We start from the raw sequence: 23,006 nt of genomic DNA on the forward strand, positions 1-23,006 counted from the left end.
TCCTGGGCTCAAGTGATCCTCCCACCTCAGCCCCACAAGTAGCTGGACAACTGGCACGAGCCACCACGCCCGGCTATTTTTTTATATTTTTGGTAGAGATGGGGTTTCACCATGTTGCCCAGGCTGGTCTTGACATCCTGAGCTCAAGTGATCCACCCACCTGGGCCTCCCAAAATGCTAGGATTACAGGCCTGAGCCACCAGGCCCGGCCCCAGGCTCCTCTTAAAGGAGAGACAAAAAACAAAGACTGCAGGCCTTTGTGCTCTTCTCCCTCCACCAGTCCTTGGTAGGAAGCCATGATGCGGATGAGGTGGACGCAGTCACTTGCCTTCCACATCAGGCACGCTCATTCACCGTTTCAGAACAAAAGGAAAACCTCACAAAAGAGGTCAGAGGGAAAGAATGAGTGAGGAGAGAGAAAACACAGCCTTTCACTATTTTCAGGAAAGCTCAATCTTCCCAATGTCCGGGACACAGATGTGAGCCTGGCTTGGGGCACTGGGCACAACCCACCACCCCAAACCTAAGGGGAGATGGTATATTCGCATGGGAATAGCTCCCATTCAAATTTCCTTTCTAATTTATTTTAAATTAAATCCTTTCAGTGTTTCTCTTTCTCCATGTCTGCTAGGCAGTTAAGAGACAGGCAGAAACCAGGCTAGCGAGCAAAGAAAGTGACCACAGGGCATTTTTGCAGTTCACAACATGCCCAAACTAAAACCTCATGTGCTTCTCGCCAGTCTTGCAGAGGCTGAATAAACTGCATGTGGCTCTGTGAAAAGCCACCTCATCCCGTATGGCATTTCTGCTTTCTGGCTGGGTTAACATCTCTGCCTTACAGAGGCTGGTAACATCCAGAGAGCACAGATGGGTACCAAGGTTGCTGGCCTCAGGAGGACCATGTTTCATTTCTTCCTGTGTTTTTGGGATACACAGCTCTGAGAAGGGACTTGTCACTGGGTTTGTTCAATCCCGCTCCTGAGGGAGGTCTGAGACACAGGTAGCAGTCTCAAGCTGGTACCTTGTCAATCAGCAAGACAGTGCAGTGAACACCAGGTCACGACACAGACTCTCTCAGGTCTTTCTAGGGAATGTTCATGTTATTGGGGAGGTGGGTCCTCCTGGGGGCGCCTCTTGTTTCCTCTCCTTAGTCTTGTGAGTCTTGCTCATGACGTGGCTGCTGTTGCCCCTGTTCCCCTCTCCCAGCAATGGTAAGACACACATGGAGCCTCAGGACATTTTTCCTAGCAAGTACATTGCTTTCAGGGTGGATGAAACTGCTACTCTACCCCACTACTTCTCAAAATGTCTTCCTAGCATTTGAGGGAGCTTGGGAAATGATCCATTATACATTATGTGTGGCTCACTAGGGTGCTTCTGTGATGACCCCAGGACCGGGATAAACAGTGAGCCTTCCATCACCTTCACTGTGATGGACATGCGATGGCCCTGGGGTCTTCTGTTGACAAGGAAAATCTAAAAGGTGCTGGGAAAGTGTTGATCTATTTGGTTTCAATCAATCAATCTGGAAAGAGATTCTATATCTTCCTTTATGCTGAAGGGGTGAAGGGCAAGAATGAGGGTGATGAACAGGGCATCCTTCCAAAGCAGATGTAGGAGGGGGAGAGAGGGAGGAGAAAGAGGGGGGTCCGGAGTGCCTCAGTGTACTTCATGCATTAGACTTCAGTGTTTTTTTACTCAGCAGCTTGCCTCTGCTTGTAGAGTATTGAGATCCAGATCAAATATAAGTGATTTTCTAGGACAGAAGTGGTTAATGTGGAATCACCTTCAGCATCCTGCCTCTATGGATGGGGAAGGCAGTCTCTACTGTCATCTTTAACCTTAGCACGTAAGAAAAATGTGGGAGTGGTGGGAGGCAGGGAGTAGTCCAGATAAAGGGCCTAGAGAGTGGGTCACATGCTTGAATTTATGTGGGTTCCCTACCTCCTGGCCCCTGTCCTGCACAGGACACGACTCACTGTCTGCTTCCGAGAACGATCCGGATTCGTCACTGGAGTTGGTTCCGTAAGACTGCTCACATTTAATTTGGGGCCGCACTTGGTTGTACATTCCATCTCCCATCAGGCCTGGTTCCTGATGTTCTGTGGCAAGGAATCTGGCTCCCTGGGAACAGGGCGAGGAGGAGAACTCACAGAGAGGGAGGCTGCAGGGTGAGCCCCCACTCCCATCCTCTGCGTAGGAATAGGAAGAACAGGAGCTGGAAGTCCTGGTCCTGGTCTCCAAGGGGGGTGAGCGAGGGCAGACTTTGATTGGCACCGGGCAGCTGGTGTTGGGCCGCATCCTTCCTGGCAAGTGGTCGGCCAACAGCCCACCATGGGAGTAGGCCTGCGAGCTGGGGAGGGACTGGCCAGCTCCCACCCACAGACCCTTTGGCACCGGCTCAGAGAGGTCTTTGTCCAAACTGCTCGCCCCAGAATAAGAATGCACCGAGGTGCTCACTTGGTCACAAGCGCTGGAGGAGAAGATCACGCTCCTCCGGTCCAGCTCTCCCTCCTGTTTACAGACAGCCTCCAACCCAGGCCCCCTGAGGGGCGACCCCATGGTGAAGTTGGACACCTCCTTCTGGCCCACGTGGGGCTGTCCATAATTCCCTGTGAAAGGGGTGTAGTCAGTTTTAAGGTCACCCTGAGTGATCCCCTTGTCAAAAGGGCAGGCTGGACTCCTGGCAAAGTGCTGCTGAGATGTACTGGGCAGGCCAGACAGCTCCACACTTTTCGTTATGCTGAACAGAGACCTTAAGCAGGAGGGCGAGGCCACGCTCCTGGATCTCTCCAGGCAGGGGGCCCCAGCTGGGGCCGTGGGGGTAGGGGCAGGGCTGGGCTGTTTCCGGTCCATCTCGACATCCCCTGCTCTGTCCTTGGCGTCAGGCTCATCTCCAGACAGGCAGAGCGTGATGCTCTCTTCCTCATTCTCTTCACTGGGCGGCTCACTTTTAATCTGCCCCCTGGCAAGCCCCGGCTTGAGGCTGTTGCTAGAGTTATCTTCCCGGAATGTGCTTGCAAAACCTGAGGTACTGTGTGATGATGCATTATAGACATTCTTGGTACATGCAAGCTGGTATTTCTTGTATCTGGGGTACTGCGTTAACGCATCCTTTTCTGAGCTCTCCTTGGTGTCCGTGGGCACGTCAGGCTCGGGCAGCAGGGCTTCTTCCTTCTCTGCTACAGGGATGGCGGCGGCCTCAAAGCTGATGGGCTCTGGAAGCATCTGGTCCCTGGGGCAAGCCATCTTGGCCGTCTCTGAATCCATCGTTTCCTCCTCTTCATCCTCCTCCTCTCCTGCAGAGTTCTCACAGTCCTCGTGCGGGCGCTGGCATGCAGCATCCTTCCGGCACACAAACAGGCCATCCTCACTGTTCAGGAGCTGGGTCTGCAGGAAGCTGAAGCAGGAGTCCTCCAGGTTGTGCATGCGCAGGAACTCAGCACAGCGGATGACCTCACGGATGTTTTCTCTGCTGAGTAACAGCTTGGCAGTGTAGGCAAACTGTAACAGTGGCCCAAAGCCCCTGGCCGTGACCTGCAAAACAAACAGGGAAATCACCAACATTACCATCAGCACTGCTATTGTCCCAAATCCCCCAACTGAAGCAAGATAACCAGATAGTGCTAATGTCCCAGAATAAAGACTGCAAAGGGGCAGTTAATCTTGTAGTACTGGGTCAGCAATGATTCTACTTCCAATAATTAGTGCCTGTCTCGTGCATGCCACTGTTGTACTCCATCACAGCACAGGCAGAATTGAAAATCACCAGGGTCAAGTGGCTAAACAAGATGACAACGGGTTCAGTGTTTACACTAATGAAATATCCTGGCAAAAATGCACAGTGACAATGGGGAGCCTATTAACTTCCCTCCCAATCAGTCCTGTCAAGAGCCATTCTACACGAGGGGGGAGTGTTGTGACACTTCTTGCAGCTTGCTGCAGCCCAAGAGAGCCTTAACGTTTTCTTGTCAACCACAAAAATGGCAATGTGGCCCTGCAAAAAACTAAGTCCAGGGAGTTGCAAAAATAGGTTTTCCTCACTTACAACGTTAAAAGAGACATTAAAACAACTCCTGTTTTGCTCATCCATCACAGTTTCTACTTGAGACTTTCGGTCATCATGTCCTACCTGATCTTATGATGATGATGATCTCATTATCTCACCAGAGATGACAACAATCAAAAGTGGTGTGCTCAAGATGAAATCAACCCCTGGCCCATAATGAATGGGGGTTGCAGAGTTAAACAAACCGGCTGTCATTTAAATGGTTGAAGCTGCTGAGTGGCACAGGGTATGGGCTATTTCTTCCCCTAATTATTAGCAGCAGCTTTGCCATGCAGCTGTCTTTTTTTCCTGGTAAATCTTCAGGGGCTAAGCCTACTGTCACTTGCTGCTTATCCATTATATTTTACAAAGATTCAAAGTGTGCTATTTATGCACAGCTTGCATATGCACACAAACACGTGTGTGCCCGCATGCATGCCCGCTCACACACAATGACTTAGACAATTAAGAATATGTTGCCTAAGGCCAATTGTTTTTTCAGATGGAAATGGATTAAACTTGCTGGTGTTCATCAGGGTAGGCTTCCTTACCCTGCACATAAAACCACACATCCTCTAGGTTCTTGCAAGCACTGCTGACCCCACAGGAAGGTGAGGCATGTCTACAAATCCTATACAAATCAAATGAAAGCAGCAATCATGGGGTCCTTGCTAGAAGCTATGGTAGCAGTGATATAAAATTTTAGCTGGGGGAGTGAGTGCACAGCAAGGTGAACTGGTAAACTTTGTAGCTGACTTCTGTGTATATTAAACTTACTGCAGCATACAGAGCCAAAATTCTTGCAAGGACCTGTAATTGATGTTCAAGATTCAACCTGGACATTCACTCCTTTGGGAGCGCTCTCCAGTCCTCTTAGAGAGAATGAATGACATTGTCCTCTCAGCTCTCATAGCCAGATGAGGAGACGTGCTGGATTCTCCAGCGCAGCACTGATTTTGTCTCATTGCATTCTTTCCAGTAAGGGAAATTTCTTAGACATGTAACTGAATGGGATTTTAATTGTTAGCCTTTTTAAAGTACTCAAGTAAGATTCCATATTAAATTTTTTTTTCTGTCAGATGATGAGTCCAGAGGTATCTGGTTAAAAAAACAAAATGAAAAGCCATGACTGCTAGACCCACATTATAAATTCTATACGGGCAATCATTGCCAACTCCCTTTTATTATACCTAATTGTGTCTGTTTCTACCATAAGACAGCAAGCTCCTTCAGATCAGGAATGGTTTCGTCTGTCTTTGTAACCTTGCATCTAATCTAACCTGGGGTCTCTAACATGGTAAATACTTGTTAAAAGCTTGTATGTTACTGAATATGTCATAAGTCCAACTCTGTCCTAACATACTACTACTGTGTACGCAAGGTGACAACACAGTATGTTTAGAGGGTGTTGTCTCAAGTTACTTTTGGAGCAAGGCATCATGTAAACCAACTAACTAAACCGATCAACCGATCAAAGGCAGGCAGGCAAGGGTCTTTGTTTGCCCCGTGTCACAGTACCAGTATTAAAAAGGAGCTCATCTGACCGACACTTTTGTATCCTGCTAAGCTGACATGGTAATAGGTTCAGCAAATGTAGTACTGACAATACATCTGTTTTATGTCCTTTTCTTCCAGGAATCTTTAAAAGAAAGTAAAAAAGCAAGGAAATGTGTATTTATAGGTAACTGAAGAAGGTGACAAGAATGTCACATGACCTATTCCTTTACTGCCACATGGCTCCACCACCAAGAAAGAAATGGTGAAATCAATGCAGAGTTGACCCCTGCCCTCGTAATGATCCTATGCTCCTCTGTAATGTGCCAGTTGCCAAACGGGTGGATAAGACACTTCTTGAGTTTTGGCAAAGGTGCTCACTATATGGGAAATGTAGGAAACTAATTTCAATGCTATTTATAGTGTTCACACAGTTTTTCTCATACTCCCATCCTTATCACCATTTTTTTTTTTTTTTTTGATGCTGTAGGTCTAAGTAAGCCTTACCACTATCTTCCACTGTGGCCTCCTGTAAAGAAAATTTCTAAAGAAGCCAGGGACATCCATGGGGATCTGTAGATCAGGAAGCAGTACTGGGAGTCACCCTCTGCCACATGGCTGCAAGGAGCTGGAGAAAGCATCTCCGCTCAGGGAAGAGCTGATGCTTAAATGTATGAATTGGACCAAGGATGTGAATGAGCAAAGTCTCCACATCACAAATCAATGGCACTCCTTAGATCACTGAGGCTCAGGAGACCTGCTGAGCTTGAAATGATCGTCATATGGTCATGAAAGAGTCACAGATCAAAAACCTGGTTTGTAAACTGTCACTTAAGCCCAAGGGCAGAGGAAATGGTGTCCTCACCATGAAAGTTCAAGAGCTCATAACTAGCTCTTCTCCCATTCTGGTTTCAGTCCTGCTTTGTCATATTTAAGTCTGCAAGATTTTGCTCAGCTTCTGTGTGTGAGGCTTTGTTCGGTGAGCCAGAATGACCATTTACCAAGTATCTCCTAGTACCCAGCACTGTGCTCTTGCAACGCCCTGCAAGGCAGGCATGACTGCCCTTATTCTGCAGATAAGGAAACTGTGAAGCAGGGAGGTGAAGGAGTTTATCCATGGTCAGTGCTAGCCAGTGGAGAGCTAGGATTCCAAACCAAGTCCAGTCTGTTTCTTCTTCTGTGCTCAGTGGTGTGAGGGAAGGATATGTGCAGGACTCAGGCCTGTGCTCAAGAAATCTAAGATTTAGCTTTGCAGAAGAGGTACAAATGATGAAAAGTTAACTAAGTAACAGTGTAAGTAAGTCAACAATGGAAAAGCCATTGCAAGACTATATGAGTAGTTGCCAACTGAGAAATCCAGACAAGTTCAGGACAGGAGACTACTGAGGCTGAGGGGACTGGCGAGGGGACCCCTTGAACACTTTTATCAGCACACCTTGAGTGTCTGCTCTAGGTCAAGGGTTGCTTTGATACGATGGCTACTTTCTGAACTGTCACAAGGGTCCCTCCCAGGAACCCATCTCTGGTCTACTTTAGGCAGTGGTAATTGCTCCAGATACACAAAACAGAAAGCAAGTGCCCATCACACCTGCCAGCAAGTGTTACAGCAGGCAGAGGCTTTCTGAATACTGTCTTAGCCTCCATCTTGAGAAGGTGGCACTGTCTACTCATTTTTAGGGACCATTTAAATTCATTCATTATACTCAGAAGGCAAATATTCAGGTACCAGTGAAAAGCTATATGTTCATGAAACTGTGACTCCAAGTCTGCATTGTTACTTACTTTTTGTTCTTAACAAATAAGGCTCTAATAATGGGAAAAAATAAGAGGGGGTGGGAGGTGGAGAATTACACACAAAACTAACAATTCATAAAATGGTATTTTAAAAAGTAATGATCATAAAGTTAAAATGGAATGAAGTGGCTATAAATAGAAGAATAGTTCCAATTCACTGACGTTAATGGAGTTGCATCCCTCTGCTCTAAGCAGACCCATCTAGGCTAAAATCCACTGGTCAGCAGTGGCCTCAAGGTATGAGAAACAAATGCAAAATATGGTGTTAGGGACAACTTGGGATAACAGCCTTGCATTTTGAATGAAAATATTTTGAATGCCTCATTTCGAAGAATATTTTTTCACTGCACTTAAATATGTAACTACCTGGTCTCATACTGTGCAATACTCATTCTGACACAGATGAGTTGGGATCACACATTGGGGCCAGAATACAGTGTGCCATGTGGGGGCGAGACCTTGGAGAGGGCAGAAAGTTAACCCTCCAACCTCCCACAGAGCGCTTCCTAGGAGGCGATGACCTCAGCTAGCAGTTGGCACATATGAGTTGGTTCAACCCTGAAAGAAATAAGGCCAGGCTACCATGTCCGATGGTGCAAGTCAACATGCTGACAATGTGTTGAAATTTGACCCACTGTAACTATGACCCTTAACCCTTTATTCCATTGGATTCTAATATGTCATCTCTCTGCTGAAAGGAAGATGGGCTGATGAAAACTCAACTGGTAGAGAAAGTTTGGGCACTGTTTGCAAAGCTGGGGAGCTCAGTGTTTCATGAGACATCCATTTTGCTGCAGGACAGAGTTTACGGTTAGGATATTTATAACAGTTCCATCTCTGGACTATGACAGGGATGAGGCAGTCAGCCTTCAGGCATTTATTGAAAATAGGGTTTGAGGATTTTTGAGACTTGGAACATCATTCTCTACATAAGCTACATGATTAAGGTGTCTCCAGTTGGCAGTATATACACATGGCTGTAGCACTGAGCCCATCTGCAGAAGGCTGAGCAGATGAATCTGGAGGACAGGTGACTGCTCCCTGGGAGAGGGCTGGCACGCTTCTCAAGGTCCCTTAATCACAACTTCACAAAAAAGGGAAACTTACACCTTCAGCAACGCCATGTACACTTTCCTGATGAAGCTGAATCTCTTACACACTGCAGGAACCAGGAAGATAAAGGTAATGAACCCCTGCCCAAGGGCTTTTTAAAACGCTAGACCACTGACAACCCCTCTGGGTTGTATTTGCACAGCAAGGCACTTGTCAAATGACAAAGCAATGCTGGTGACAACTAACTCTCCCTTCCCACTCTCTTGCTGCACTGCATCCCACTCTGCAGGATGAAAACTGACTTAGTGATCAGGCATCACTCCTCATCTTAATTTTCTATAATTCATATCCACATTATCACATTCTTCTTCCCAAAGCAGCATGCTAGACATTTAGAAAGTATTTGTTAAATTAATTAACCTTACTATTTCAACAAAGCTTCTGGTTATTTTAGTATTAATTTTTATTTTATTTATTTTTAGAGACAGGGTCTCCCTATGTTGCCCAGGCTTGTCTCAAACTCCTGGGCTCAAGGGATCCTCCTGCCTCAGCCTCCCAAAGTACTAGGATTACAGGTGTGAGCCACCACATCTGGCCTCGTATTAATTTTATTTATGTATTTACTGACAGGGTCTCACACTGGTTGTCCAGGCTGGAGTGCAGTGACATGATCTTGGCTTACTGCAGCCTCAACCTTTGGGGCTCAGGTGATTCTCCCAACTCAGCCTCTCGAATAGCTGGGACTATCGGCACATACCACTATGCCCGGCTAATTTTTGTATTTTTAGTAGAGACGGGGTTTCACCATGTTGCCCAGGTGGTCTCAAACTCCTGGACTCAAGCAATCTGTCTATCTTGATCTCCCAAAGTATTGGGATTACAGGTGTTAGCCATTGTGCCAGGGCAATTTTATTATGAATTTTAGATAGAGTTTATCTTGTGTTCTACTCCTAAGGTAATAATATGAAAACTAAATCAACATTGAAAATGATTTATACATATATCATTTCATATGGTGGTTCTTTTAGCTAAAGAAAATCATTATTTGTCTTAGTGAATACGTCTTAAAACATAAACAGAGTGTCTTTTCTCTCCTGTGCAGGTTTGAACTTGGATCTGCAGCCACAATGTAAAAATCCTTCTCCTATTTGTAAGTTTTACTCCTGAGACTCTATCTGATCATTCAGTCACTTATAATTTTTTGTTTACTAATTTTATTTTATTTTTTAGAGGTAAGGTCTCACTATGTTGTCCAGGCTGGCCTTGAACTCCTGGGCTCAAGCCATTTTCCTGCCTCAGCCTCTCAAAGTGCTGGGATTACAGGCATGAGCCACTGTGTCCATCCATACTCATTTTTTTCATTCTCCAACGATGTGCTAGGCACTCACTGTTACTATGCAAGGTCTAGGGACTCCACTTTCTTGGATTCAAGTCTCAGCTCTGCTGTCTACCAGCTGTGTCACTTGGGCTGGTTACTTAACCTTTCTATGCTTTAGTTTCTCTATGCTTTAGTGTCTACAACTGTAAGACAGGGATACCGACAGTGCCTGCCTTGTAGTAAAACCTTTGGAACAGGATCTGGCATTAAGTAACAACCAGTATTATTGCTGTTGCTACAAATATGAATAAAACAACACCTTTTTCTCCAAGGAGCTAACAAGTGACTGGGGAGACAGATGTTCAATATAAATGTTTACAGTGTCACCTGAGTATGTAACAGAGGTATTTGCAGGATGCTGGGAGGACAGGGCTGGAGCAGTAACTGCTAAGGGAATTAGCGTAAGGCTGCTTAGAGGAGGTAACGCTTGCCAAGTGTTGAGGGCTGAGTTGAAGTTCTTCAGAATAAGTAAAAGAAAGGCATGTCTCACTCCCTCATCATCTTCTGGCTTTTTCTCAAATGCCATTTTCTCACTGAGACCTTTCTTGGTCCTCTATTCACAATTGCCCTCCCCTACCACAAAACCAGAACTGGCTAGATGGTTTGCAGGGCCTAGTGCAAAATGAAAATGTTAGCCTCTTGTTCAGAGATTAAGAATTTCAAGAGTGACAAGAGAACATTAAACAAAGTGCAGGACCCCTCTGAGCATGGGGCCCTGTGCAATTAGTTGCACAGGTTTTACGCTCACGAAGCTGGCCCTGTCAATAACACATGCATGCACAAGTGCGTGCGCACGCACGTGCACACACACACACACACACACACGTTACCTATTCCCTGCAGTTGAAATGGACTCCCTGATTTGAGGAGGGGGTGATGGCATCCCAGGGTGGAGGTCAAACAGTAGAACACCGTTTGACTTCAACTTTGGGCTGAAAAACATGGTCAGCCCACCAAGGTACTTTCTGATTAGCAAAAAAAGGAAAATCATGTAGGCTCAGTGAGCAAAGGCCTGACTCGAATCCCCACGATAGAGAGTCATGACTTGAATCAGTTAACAGACTCAGACTCCCTGCAATTATTCTCAGGAATTCTTGAGGACAGACCCTACCATAACCCACATTTTTGCTATGATTTCTCCTGTCACAGGGTTTTCAGAAATGTACTTGTAGTTTTTCCTAAATCATGACTCAATACAAACTTTTTAAAGTAAAAAAACATCTAAAAAAATTATTCAGAAACTGTTGAGGCCAGAACCAAAACTATTATCACTCTCTGCGTGTGTATCTCTGTAACACTAATACAACTTAACTACCTTAATACAAACATAACTGGAAAGTTGAAATAGTCCTTACCAACTACTAATTTTGACTTCTATTATTTGACTGAATTTTAGTTTGATGTTGTAAACTCATATGTTGGTTATTTACTACTGTCTCTCGGACTCACATCCACTCTTCTCATAATTCCCTCTTGCTGAGGCTGGGAGTTCAAAAACTGTTTCCTAGGCTGTTTTGCTGGTTGACTTATTATCGGACCTGCCAACAGGTGCACAGGCGGGTAAGCTCAGAAGGTGGGAGGCATGAAGACGCTGTGGCTCCTTCTGTCTCTTGCTCTGTTTATCTTTCCTTCCTTGATGGTGTGTTCTGGAAGTGGCTGCATCCCTGACTGTGGTGGAGTGTCCGGAAGGGGCTGTCTGCCCCACAGCTGCAGCTCCCGAGGCACCAGCCCCTCCACCATGCTCACAGGTCCCTTTCATCCCCTCCAGCCCTAGGAGCAGTAGATACTTTCTGCGGTCATTAATCATTAGGTTAGCTCTCCTTCCCTTTTCTGTTCTTCCAGTTTTCCAACACCTGTGTACCCAATTTCCTGTTTTATAGCCCCTCTATTTGAAACACCTGGCATGGTTTCTCGTTCCCTGACTTAACAATCCATTTTACAGACAAGGAGGCCAAGGCCCAGAAAGGTGAAGGGATTTACGCAAAGTCACAGGGCTGCCTGGCCAGGGCTAAACTCAAGTCTTCCGACCGCAGAGTTCAACTCTCACGCTCCCTTTCTACCTGTTGCTGTTTCTCTGAAGTGAACCAGGAAAGAAATGCTATTTCATATGGAAACATGTTATTGTAAATTTTATTACTCTCTCTAAAATATTCAGTTTTATATAGCTCTATCCAAAGAAGTCTGGCCAACTGGATGCAGTACATCTTTCGGTATGCAGAAGGTGAATCTCATAATTGGTTCTATTTTTCCAGTGTCTGGATTCCTCCTGAAGAATGAAGATAAGTGCTGTGTCCCTTTCCTGCTCAATGAAACCCTGCAAATCCTAGGAAGCCCTTTTACCACATGGGTGTGGGGAAAAGAAAGAGATCAGATGGTTACTGTGTCTGTGTAGAAAGGAGTAGACACAGGGGACTCCATTTTGTTCTGTACTAAGAAAAATTCTTCTGCCTTGAGATGCTGTTAATCTATAACCTTAACCCCAACCCTGTGCTCTCTGAATATGTGCCGTGTCAAATTCAGGGTTAAATGGATTAAGGGCTGTGCAAGATGTGCTTTGTTAAACAGATGCTTGAAGGCAGCATGCTCGTTAAGAGTCATCACCACTCCCTAATCTCAAGTATCCAGGGACACAAACACTGCGGAAGGCCGCAGGGACCTCTGCCTAGGAAAGCCAGGTATTGTCCAAGGTTTCTCCCCATGTGATAGTCTGAAATATGGCCTCGTGGGAAGGGAAAGACCTGACCATCCCCCAGCCCGACACCTGTAAAGGGTCTGTGCTGAGGAGGATTAGTATAAGAGGAAGGAACGCCTCTTTGCAGTTGAGACAAGAGGAAGGCATCTGTCTCCTGCTCGTCCCTGGGCAATGGAATGTCTCGGTATAAAACCCGATTGTATGTTCCATCTACTGAGATAGGGGAAAACCGCCTTAGGGCTGGAGGTGGGACATGCGGGCAGCAATACTGCTCTGTAAGGCATTGAGATGTTTATGTGTATGCACATCTAAAGCACAGCACTTAATTCTTTACCTTGTTCATGATGCAAAGACCTTTGTTCATGTGTTTATCTGCTTCTCTCCACTATTATCCTACGACCCTGCCACATCCCTCTCTCCGAGAAACACCCAAGAATGATCAATAAATACTAAGGGAACTCAGAGGCCGGCGGGATCCTCGATATGCTGAACGCTGGTCCCCTGGGCCCCCTTATTTCTTTCTCTATACTTTCTCTCTGTGTCTTTTTCTTTTCCAAGTCTCTCGTTCCACCTAACGAGAAACACCCACAGGTGTGGAGGGGCAACCCACGCCTTCACATGGGGATTCGGTAAATTATCAGGCTTAGCTAAGTATTGGTCCTTAGAATCTAGAAGACAAAGCAGAAATGCCCTTCTGGCGGGGTGCCACATGGCACCAGAGCTTTGTTCCAGAGTGGAATGGCAGTTGGATGAAGCTGATGTCTAGGGGGAGCGTTATGTGTCCCCTATCTGTGATAGTCGGCTCAGAATGATCATGGGGCTACATAATGGCTGAAACTGCCCCTTAGGTATTTCTTTGGTTGTTTCAGGGTTGATGAGAACAGGAGAAGGTTCCAAAAGCAAACATTCCATATTGTCTTTCCTGAGAACTGGCGACACCTTGGGTATGTGGAACCTTCGTTTCAACTGGGTGGTTTTGCCCATCTCATCTCACCTCCTTCATAATGTGGCACTCATAATTTTCCCATTCAGGTATAGATGGTTATATTTTCTAGGTTAGTGACAGGCAAAAGTCATATATGATACAGATGCAAGGAACTATATTCATATTTACCCTAAAAGCATATGGTGAAAACAGAAAATCTCCCTTCTGAAAGATTATAAAATGAAGTTCACAGAATAATTTTTAAAAATCCAATTTCAGTATAAGTGTAGGTCTTAAAATAGATATGAAATAGTAGTAACTTTTCACGTTTTTCAGTGTAAAATAAAAGTGAAAAGCATCCCACTCACTGGTAAGGAAGTTGTAAAACCTGCATCAAGGTTTATGGTTTCATTTGAAAAACTGCCTCCAAAAGAAAATTATTTTTAAAAAGAAGATTTAGAAAAAATTACCTAATTTCCATTTTAAACGACCCTCTCCCCATTCCAGAAACCAGTGATTTTCCTAGGCCAGAATTTCTTGACTCAAGGTCTGGTTTCACCCTCTCAACCCCTCTAGTCATTTCAAACCAACTATGAACCACTTGATCTTCAACCAGAAAATACAAAACATTTTTGAAGGCTTTCAGTGATGAGAAGTTTGGTCCCTCATTAGCACCTTCTAATGGTTCTTCATGTTAAGTTTCAGGAATGGAAGTTTTGGCTTAGTCAGTTATGAGTTCTTATACCTTTCTTGTTACTCTCCTCTGAACCACATTGCCTGCGACTACACCCCTGGCAGATATCTGGATTGAATAAATACTCCAATCATTGGTACAGAGGACAGAGTATCACCTCTCTCTGTGTATATCCTATTTTCTAAAAATGCTCAGATTTCACTGTCACTTATTATTTACAATTAACATCTCTGAGCTTATTTCCTCCCATATCTATTGATAAGCCATGTGTCCATCTTAACCTTGCAAAATCAAATTTTTGACCCAAGAGTGTGTACTTGTCTAGATATTCAGAAATCATTCCTATTATAAAAACTACTATTCAGTCAAATTTTTAAAGATCCACTTTCTTCTCTTTGTTTTGAAAATTATGATGCAATTTCTGATCTCTAGTCTTTTGATGCTTTCCTTGGCTCCACAGTCCCTGAAAGATTTTGACCATAGCAATTTGTATCATAATCATATCTGTTACTCCCCCTGCAGTTTGGGGGCTTTACTTCATCCAGTCTGGGAGCTTAGCATTTTCTTTTTGTTCATCTACCTAGGGCTTCCTTTCCCTTTTCCAAGTTTTTTCTCACTTTTCAGTCTTACGGTCATTCAGTCATTCTCCTTGACGCACAATATAAAATTAACTCTGGGCTCTTTGCCATCCTCAGTACTACACAGTCAGCCCCAATGAGCAGCTGTTGGTTTCCTCAGCTTTACGCTCCAAAGAGAACCACACATTCATTTTTGTTTTCTGTGGTCCTCTTTGAAAGGTCTCCACTCATTTGGGCTTGAGTTTTCTTGAACGCCTTATTTGTGGTTCCATACATGTTCCCATAGTTGTTTGTGTTTTTCCAGTGTTTAAAATAAAACTCTGAATGAAACAGAACTGCTGACACAATTTACCCTCCTTTTTCAAGAAAAGGGTCCTCATGTGAACTTTGTTTTGGACATTTCTAGCCCTCCTGAATCATCTTTCCCCACATATGCATAATTTCTACCTTTTTCTTATTAACATAAAAACCTGTTTAAAAATGTCTTGAGCCCAAAATTACAAAACTCTAGAAGAAAACATGGGGGAAAAGCTTCCTGTCATTGGACTTGGTAATGAGTTCTTGGATATGACACCAAAAGCACATGAAACAAAAGCAAAAATAAACAAATGGGACTATATCAAACCTAAAATCTGACTCTATCAAAGGACACAATCAAAGTAAAAAGGCAACTCATGGAATGGGAGGGAATATTTGTAAATCATATACCTAATAAAGGGTGATATATAAAGAACCCCTACGTAAAGAACTCTCATTTCAAGAACTCCTACAACTCCCAACAGCAAAATATAAAATAACCCAACTAAAAAGTAGGCAAAGGACTTGAATAGACGTTTCTCCAAAGACATACAAATAGCCGACAAACATATGAAAAGATGCTCGACGTCACTAATTAACAGAGAAATAAAAATTAAAAGTACAATGAGATCTCACCCACTGGGATGACTACTACCAAAAAAACAAAGTAACAAGTGTCAGCGAGGCCGTGGAGAAATTGAAATCCTTGTGCCCTGTTTTATTTTTTATTTTTCTTGTTTGTTTTTGTTTTTAAGACAGGTCTCACTCTGTCACCCAGGCTGGAGTGCAGTGGCATGATCATAGTTCACTGCAGGCTCAACTTCCCAGGCTCAAGTGCTCCTCCCATCTCAGCCTCCCAGGTATCTGGGACAGGAGGCACATACCGTCCTGCCCGGTTAATTTCTTATTTTTGTAGAGACAGAGTCTTGCCATGTTGCCCAGGCTGGTCTTGAACTCCTGGGCTCAAGTGATTCTCCTGCCTCGTTCTCCCAAAGTGCAGAAATTACAGGTGTGAGTCACTGCATTTGGCCCTTGTGCATTGTTGAAGAGATTGCAAAATAGTGCAACTGCTATGGAAAACAGTATGAAGATTCCTTAAAAAATTACAAATAGAACTACCATATGATCCAGCAAACCCAGTTCGGGGGATATTTTCAAAAGAATCCAAAGCAGGGTCTTAAAGAGGTGTTTGTACACTCATGTTCACAGCAGCACTATTCACAATAGCCAAGAAGTGAAAGCAACCCAAATTTCCATTAATGAGTGACTGGATCAACAAAATGTGGTAGATACATACAATGGACTCTCAGCCTTAAAAGGAAGAAAATCCTGTCACGTGTTCTAACATGGATGAACCTTGAGAACATTATGCTAAGTGAATTAAGCTAATCATAAAAAGAAACTTCTGTGTGATTCCACTTATATGAGGCATTGAAAAGTAGTCACATTCACAGAAACAGAAAGTGGAATGGCGTTTATCAGGGGCTAGGGGGAAGAAAAAGAGGGGGAGTTGTTTAATGAGTACAGAGTTTTGGATTTTCCAAGATGAAAAAGTTTTGGAGATCTGTTTCACAACAATGTGAATACTTAAGAATATTGAACTTATTTAACACTACTGAACTGTACACATAAAAATGTATGGTAAATTTTATGTTATGTGTTTTTAAAATCACAATAAAAAAGGTCTTGAAATATTTTGGACTGTACAAAATCTTCTTTGACTATCATGTTCTTTAAGATGATACTGCCGCTTTCTTCTAAAGATCCTCTCATGTGTACTCTTGTTAATTCCTTTTAGCCAGATTACGACCCGAATAGCAGTTCTACCCTTGCATCTTCTACTTTCTGGAAGGTGGAATTGCCAATGTGGCCAATCAATAACCACTCAGGTATTCATCTACTGGTCGAGGAGAATTCTGGTAGCTATTTGACCTAATTTTGTACATGGGAATAGGAACATGGAACCTTTAATTGTCCTGACAATAGGACCCGTAAACTCCTGCAATATCAATTTTGCTCCTCTCTCTTCTAATCTCCCAGTGCTCTTCAGAGGGCCCCTGCCCTATGTTTCTAGATTTGCTTACAGACCTTATTAGATATAATTCTTTTTTTTTGAGATGGAGTCTCACTCTGTCACCCAGGCTGGAATGTAGTGGCACAATCTCGGCTAACTGCAGCCTCCGCCTCCGGGTTCAAGCGATTCTCGTGCCTCAACCTCCCAAGTAGCTGGGATTACAGGTGTGGGCCACCACACCCGGCTACTTTTTTTGTATTTTTAGTAGAGAAGGGGTTTTGCCATGTTGGTCAGGCTGGTCTCAAACTCCTGACCTCAAGTAATCCACCCGCCTGGGCCTTCTGAAGTGCTGGGATTACAGGCATAAGCCACAGTGACTGGCCTAGATATACTTTTGGCTCTGCTTGTCTTTCCAGTGGTTACATTTTTATTTTGAATATGGAATTCCTTCCCATAGTCATATTTCACTGTGATGTCCTTCTGCTTACCAGGTTACTTGGGTTCTCTGAGAAATTCTATTTATCACTGTGGCAATAATCTCCAAGTCCATTTTTACATTACTCCTGCTTCAACCATGAATAGACATTGGAGACTGTAACTTCTTGATGAGTTAAGCAAGATATTCTTCTCTCTTCCTCCCCACTCCATCACCTTCAACTGAAAGCATGTGCCTTGTACACCCTAGATTCTCAATAACTATTAGTTGAACTAAACTGAGCTAGCCCTAGTACTGCCCACTTGGGCAAGCAATTTGAATCCCTCTTTCACATGACGATCCATCACATATTTGAAGACATCTGTCATACCTGGTTAGGGAATTTTTTCTTCAAGAACTGAAGTCATATTTTCCACCTGAAATCAGAACTGAAGAACTGACAGATCACACGTCTCTTATGGAAAATATTATTTTCTTCTTGCCTCTGGAAGCAAGTAGCTTGACACACCCCTAATCCTCCAATAGCCTTGAGAACCCAGGTGCTACCAGGGGAGGCCCACTGGTCTTTAGCAGGGAAAGCAATCTGACCTTGATACCTGCTGTCATTTGTCCCTTTCATTTGCAAAATAGGAATAAATAGGGACAAGCTGAAGACATGTAGGTAGGTAATATACTTGAAAGGCTTTTGAGAGAAAAGTACTAAAAATTCTGAAGATGTATGTATCAGCTTCTCAAGCCAAGCCCTTTCCTTGGCAATAGAAATGGTGTTACTGTGGCTTACAGAAGGAACAAAGCTACAGAGTATGCCTTATCAGCATGGTTGATACAGCAGCAATGATAGTATTTCTACAGTCTTTAGTTTCTTTCATCTAAGTCCTTTAGCCAACCATCATGTAACAAGCTGAGATATGCTGACTGGGCTACTCAAAGCTGTACAGTAAGTTGGGATAAAAATCATACATGGAAACCAGACTTTTTGCCAAAGCGACGATACACTTCTGATTTCTCCTCCCTTCTTGTGTTTCTGCAATGGGCTCTGCCAATGGAGAACAGTTAATGCTGATGCAATGCAGGCACCATCTGTGCTCTGTGAGGATTTAAACAGCAGCCATTAACACAAAACCCCATATGTGAATTGGACAATGGCTGCCCTGAAGCTACAGGACTCTCAGATAGAACATACCACTCTGTAGCTCTAAGGGATGCAGAAATCATTATGATCCAACACCCACGCTCCTGAATCGGAGCATGAAGTCAGGTTTGTCACTCACCCACTTCCCCTCCCTGCTTCTTAACTGAGTTTGAATCTTTTCTATGTGTTATTCCTGTCTGTCAAGGGAGGGAATGAAAAGGGAGCCGATACCATCTATCAGCACAGCCATAGGTGCCATTTTTACCTGAAGCCACTGGGTTCTTGTCCTGAAGCTTCCCCCAGGACACCAGGGTTCCAGGCATACAAATGACATTGACAGTGACTGGGAGCAAGCCTTTGCTGGGAAGAGCAGTGTGTCCAGGACTTCAGGTTGCTGGGGCATGAAGGCAGGGTCCTATTTATTTTTAATTTTTGTAGAGTTAGGGGTCTCACTCTGTGGCTCAGGCTGGTCATGAACTTCTGGGCTCAAGCAATCCTCCTTCCTTGGCTTTCCAAAGTGCTAGGACTATAGGCCGGTAGGTTCCTATTTTTGACAATGGTGTCATCTCTGGCAGCAGCAGAGATGCCGAGGCAGGGGAGAAAGAAGTTTCTAACAATGACTGGTTGGTTGTGTCCAGTTTCTGTGGGGCTGAAACACACTTTTCACATCAACACAGGGGATGGTGAGAAAAGGAAGTAAGTCACAGGTGCTTCAGAATGGTACCTTGGAGGCTGTTTTGGGCCATCTATTTTGAACACGGCTTGGAACTGTTATGAAAGACCTCATTATTTATAGCTCGTAACTGGGAAAACACCTTTTCTCCTAGAAATAAAGATATCCAAACTTCCTGAAAATGAACCTTTGGTTTTTGACAAATACCAAGTCTCAAGAACACCAGGTGTTCTTGTTCTGGGTGAATCAAACTATTTCTGAGTATACCTTTAAGGATGTGAGTTAAAGCACCTACAGCACCCTGGGTGTTCCAGTATTTGGAGGGAATTTTAGTCACTGAGGTTGCAAATCAGAAACCTAAGAAATCTTAATGAAAAACAAGCCCTCCAGTTTCCTTGCACTATTATAGCAAGAAATGTCTGGTTCATGGCAGGGAGGATTCATAGAGCTCATCCACAGTAGTTTAATGGCACCTTCCCAGAGAAGCGTAGCTTTGAAAACCTCAACTAAGCTAGCAGGTGTCTGGATGGCATCATCATTTCTTTCTTTAACAAGCGTGGGAGGCCAGGGCTTAAGAATCTCTAGGTAGAGGCACCATTGTGGTAAAAATACAGATACTCAAAGCAAAAGGGAAAACTAATACTGCTTTTATATCCCCCTTCTGTGCTCATGAACTCTCCTCTCTGTTGATGCCATCTCTCCTCTCTCCTGCCCCTCCATGATCTCTCTGGATAGTCAATCAAAGGGAGGCTGGAGAGTCTCTGAGTTAACGCTTCTGACATGGACTATGTTTCAAGCAGCAACTCCCTGGTTTAGAAAGCAAACTTGATTCTCTTCTGCCCGGCCTTCCAAATTTCCCCCAAATCTACTCCCTTTTCAGTCTCATCTCCAGTTATCCTCTTGAGCCTGACTCCTAGCCTTTTCTTTGACTTACTAGCATTTGCCCAAGTCATGACCACTGCCTACATGCATTGCTGACTCTACTTCACCAATTCCAACTGTAAAATTCCAACATATGAAAACCGTGGAGGAGAGGGAAGATGGTATCCATCAATGTGGAATGAAAGGGCCAGGGGAAACCCTGGCAAAGGAGGTGGCAATTAAACTGGACCCTCCCTTCTATGACCTGGACAATAAGCACTTGCTTACAGACCACCAGTTTGGGTATTTAATCACAGGAGGACTGTTTTGCATTGTTATCTGAATATTCCACTGGACTTGTCTTGATTAGAAATTCCTCAAAGTCAAGGACCAAGTCTTACACTTCTTACACGTCCTCTGCATAAATTCTAATAAAATCTGTTAAAAATCTGCATTGTGATGAAAGTGTATTTTTTTAAGAAGGCAATAACATTACATGTTTAGAAAGAATTAACAAAAGGCCACGTTTTCATGCTAGTTGGATGACAGTATTTAAGAAAAGTTAAACTGATAAAACATCATTAGATCACAGAAGGGCTAAAGCCATAAGTATTTTGGGTACATATGAGGCATTTTGCATAAATGTTACTAAATAATCAATGCAAAAAATTTACTTGGGCATTCACTGTGCTGGATGCTGAAGTGAACTTGGAAGAAGCAAAAAATGTAGTTTTAAAAATCTGTCTTGGGCTGGGCACAGTGGTTCACGCCTATAATCCCAGCACTTTGGGAGGCTGAGGCTGGCGGATCACTTGAGGTCAGGAATTCGAGACCAGCCTGACCAACATGGTGAAATCCCATCTCTACTAGAAATACAAACATTAGCTGGGTGTGGTGGCGTATGCCTGTAGTCCCAGCTACTTGGGAGGCTGAGGCAGTAAGACTGCTTGAACCTGGGAGGCAGAGGTTGCAGTGAGCTGAGATTGTGCCACTGCACTCCAGCCTGGGTGACAGAATGAGACTCTGTCTCAAAAAATAATAAAAAAAGAATGTGTCTTAAAAATGTAGTCTTTTTTTTTTTTTTTTTTTTTTTTTGAGACTGAGTTTCACTCTTGTTGCCCAGACTGGAGTGCAATGGTGCGATCTTGGCTCACTGCAACCTCCGCCTCCTGGGTTCAAGCGATTCTCCCGCCTCAGCCTCCCGAGTAGCTGGGATTATAGGAATGTGTCACCATGCCCAGCTAATTTTTTTGTATTTTCAGTAGAGATGGGGTTTCTCCATGTTGGTCAGCTGATCTTCAACTCCTGACCTGAGGTGATCCGCCCACCTCGGCCTCCCAAAGTGTGGGATTACAGGTGTGAGCCACTGTGCCCAGCAAAAATGTAGTCTTAAGAAGGTAGGAATTCCTGGAGCAACTCACAATGTATGAATGGTATATCAAATAGGAGAATACTTGATGCTGACCTATCCACTGTTGAGACTCCTGGTGCAACAGAAGATGAGAGACAAGGGACAGATGTGGGCTGCCACCACTCTACCACTACGCTTGGATGGGAGTAGGTGGGGGACAGAGAGCGCAGCACCAACAGAGTCAGCCTTTGTCCTCCAAATATTGTGACCCTGACCTTGGCAGCCTCATGCTTTCTAGGAAAGGCTCTGCCATATGCACCTGGGATTAACGCCCTTCTCTACCTGAGAAACCAGTGCCCTCCACCCCACCTAAATGAAACTTCAAATAGGGCTCATAAAAAGGAATGACATGACAGGAAGAGAAACGATCTGTTGGGAAGAGGCTGACAGTGCTTGGAAAACCATGGAGCAAAACAGATGGAAGAGGACACATATACCAGTCCTGCTGGAACTGCAGGATGGTGAGAAAAGCCTGCAAGCTGGCTTGGAAATGAAGGCTGGGTGAGTTGAGTGAGCAAAACTGGTTCATCCTTAACCTGCTAAGTTAGAGTAAGAGAATTTTAGATGGTGGGGGTTGGGGGATGACTGTCTTTTAGATCAGCTTGGAAAAAATAAAAATCCTCTTCTACACTAAAGTAGGAAAGACCACAGAGTTAGCAAAGAAGGCATTTCAGAAAGTCAAATGGGGAAAAAAGAAGAATGTTAGATAAATAGGTAAAATTATAAAGTGTCTAAAACCAACTCCAACAGGAGAAAGAAGGTGGGCAGGGTCAGAGTTTGGAGGACGTGAAGGGCAACAGAGGCCCTGTGAAGTACAGGCCTCCCTCGTGAGGAGTAAGGACAGTGCTGTCCTGCCACCTCAAGGTAGGGCCTGGCAGTGCCCTGTTCCCAGTTTTGTGCCCGGAAGTGAAGTGCTGCCGGCAGGCTTTGACGATCTTTCCACCTCCTGACTCTTGGCGGGCAGAGCATACAGTCACAGACCAGATATTAGAACACTTTATCTAGCATATGGAAGGAACAGAATGTCAAAGGGGTTTATTACTGTACCTGACCAGATAATTAGGTAATTAGCACTATTAACAGAACAGATTGGGCACATTTATACATGCATTTGTATATCTCCGGGGAGGCATAGCTTCAAAAAAACATAATATCAGGTGTTTTTTATTATAATGTTTGTGTGTGTGTGTGTTTTTCTACAGAATATTTTATTTCTCAAAAAGGATGCCAGGCATGTTTCTTTTCTGCACCTGTACGGCCCTTTTTCACTTAGTCAAGCTGGACTGCAAAAAATGAAGGAGGGAATTTGTTTCTGGCCCCCCCAGATCTTACAACAAGCACTGCTGCGCTCGCTGCTTCTTTGTTCATAGGCCCAGGCCCCCACCTGCGTGGTGCACAATTCTGGGAATATGCTCTGGCTGAAAGAAAAGACCAGGAGAGGGAGCACAAGAACACAAGATATTTCTATATCTGGGTCGCAGGGAAAGTCACAGAAAGAGAGTGAGGCAAAGAGAAGCAAATGCCTC

At 44.2% G+C, this 23,006-nt stretch overlaps 1 protein-coding gene across 5 annotated transcripts in view; it reads right to left on the reverse strand.

The window, feature by feature from the left end:
- The window catches only part of BACH2 (BTB domain and CNC homolog 2), a 373,691-nt gene that overhangs the window by 17,743 nt on the left and 332,942 nt on the right, over nt 1–23,006 (reverse strand). For all 5 annotated transcript variants that reach the window (XM_055258931.2, XM_055258932.2, XM_063619429.1 and 2 more), the window contains one exon: nt 1,945–3,537. In XM_055258931.2, the coding sequence (XP_055114906.1) occupies nt 1,945–3,537 (1,593 nt within the window). The remainder of the gene's footprint in view (nt 1–1,944; nt 3,538–23,006) is intronic.

This window comes from Symphalangus syndactylus, chromosome 2 (assembly GCF_028878055.3).
Source record: "Symphalangus syndactylus isolate Jambi chromosome 2, NHGRI_mSymSyn1-v2.1_pri, whole genome shotgun sequence".
Taxonomy (NCBI): domain Eukaryota; kingdom Metazoa; phylum Chordata; class Mammalia; order Primates; family Hylobatidae; genus Symphalangus; species Symphalangus syndactylus.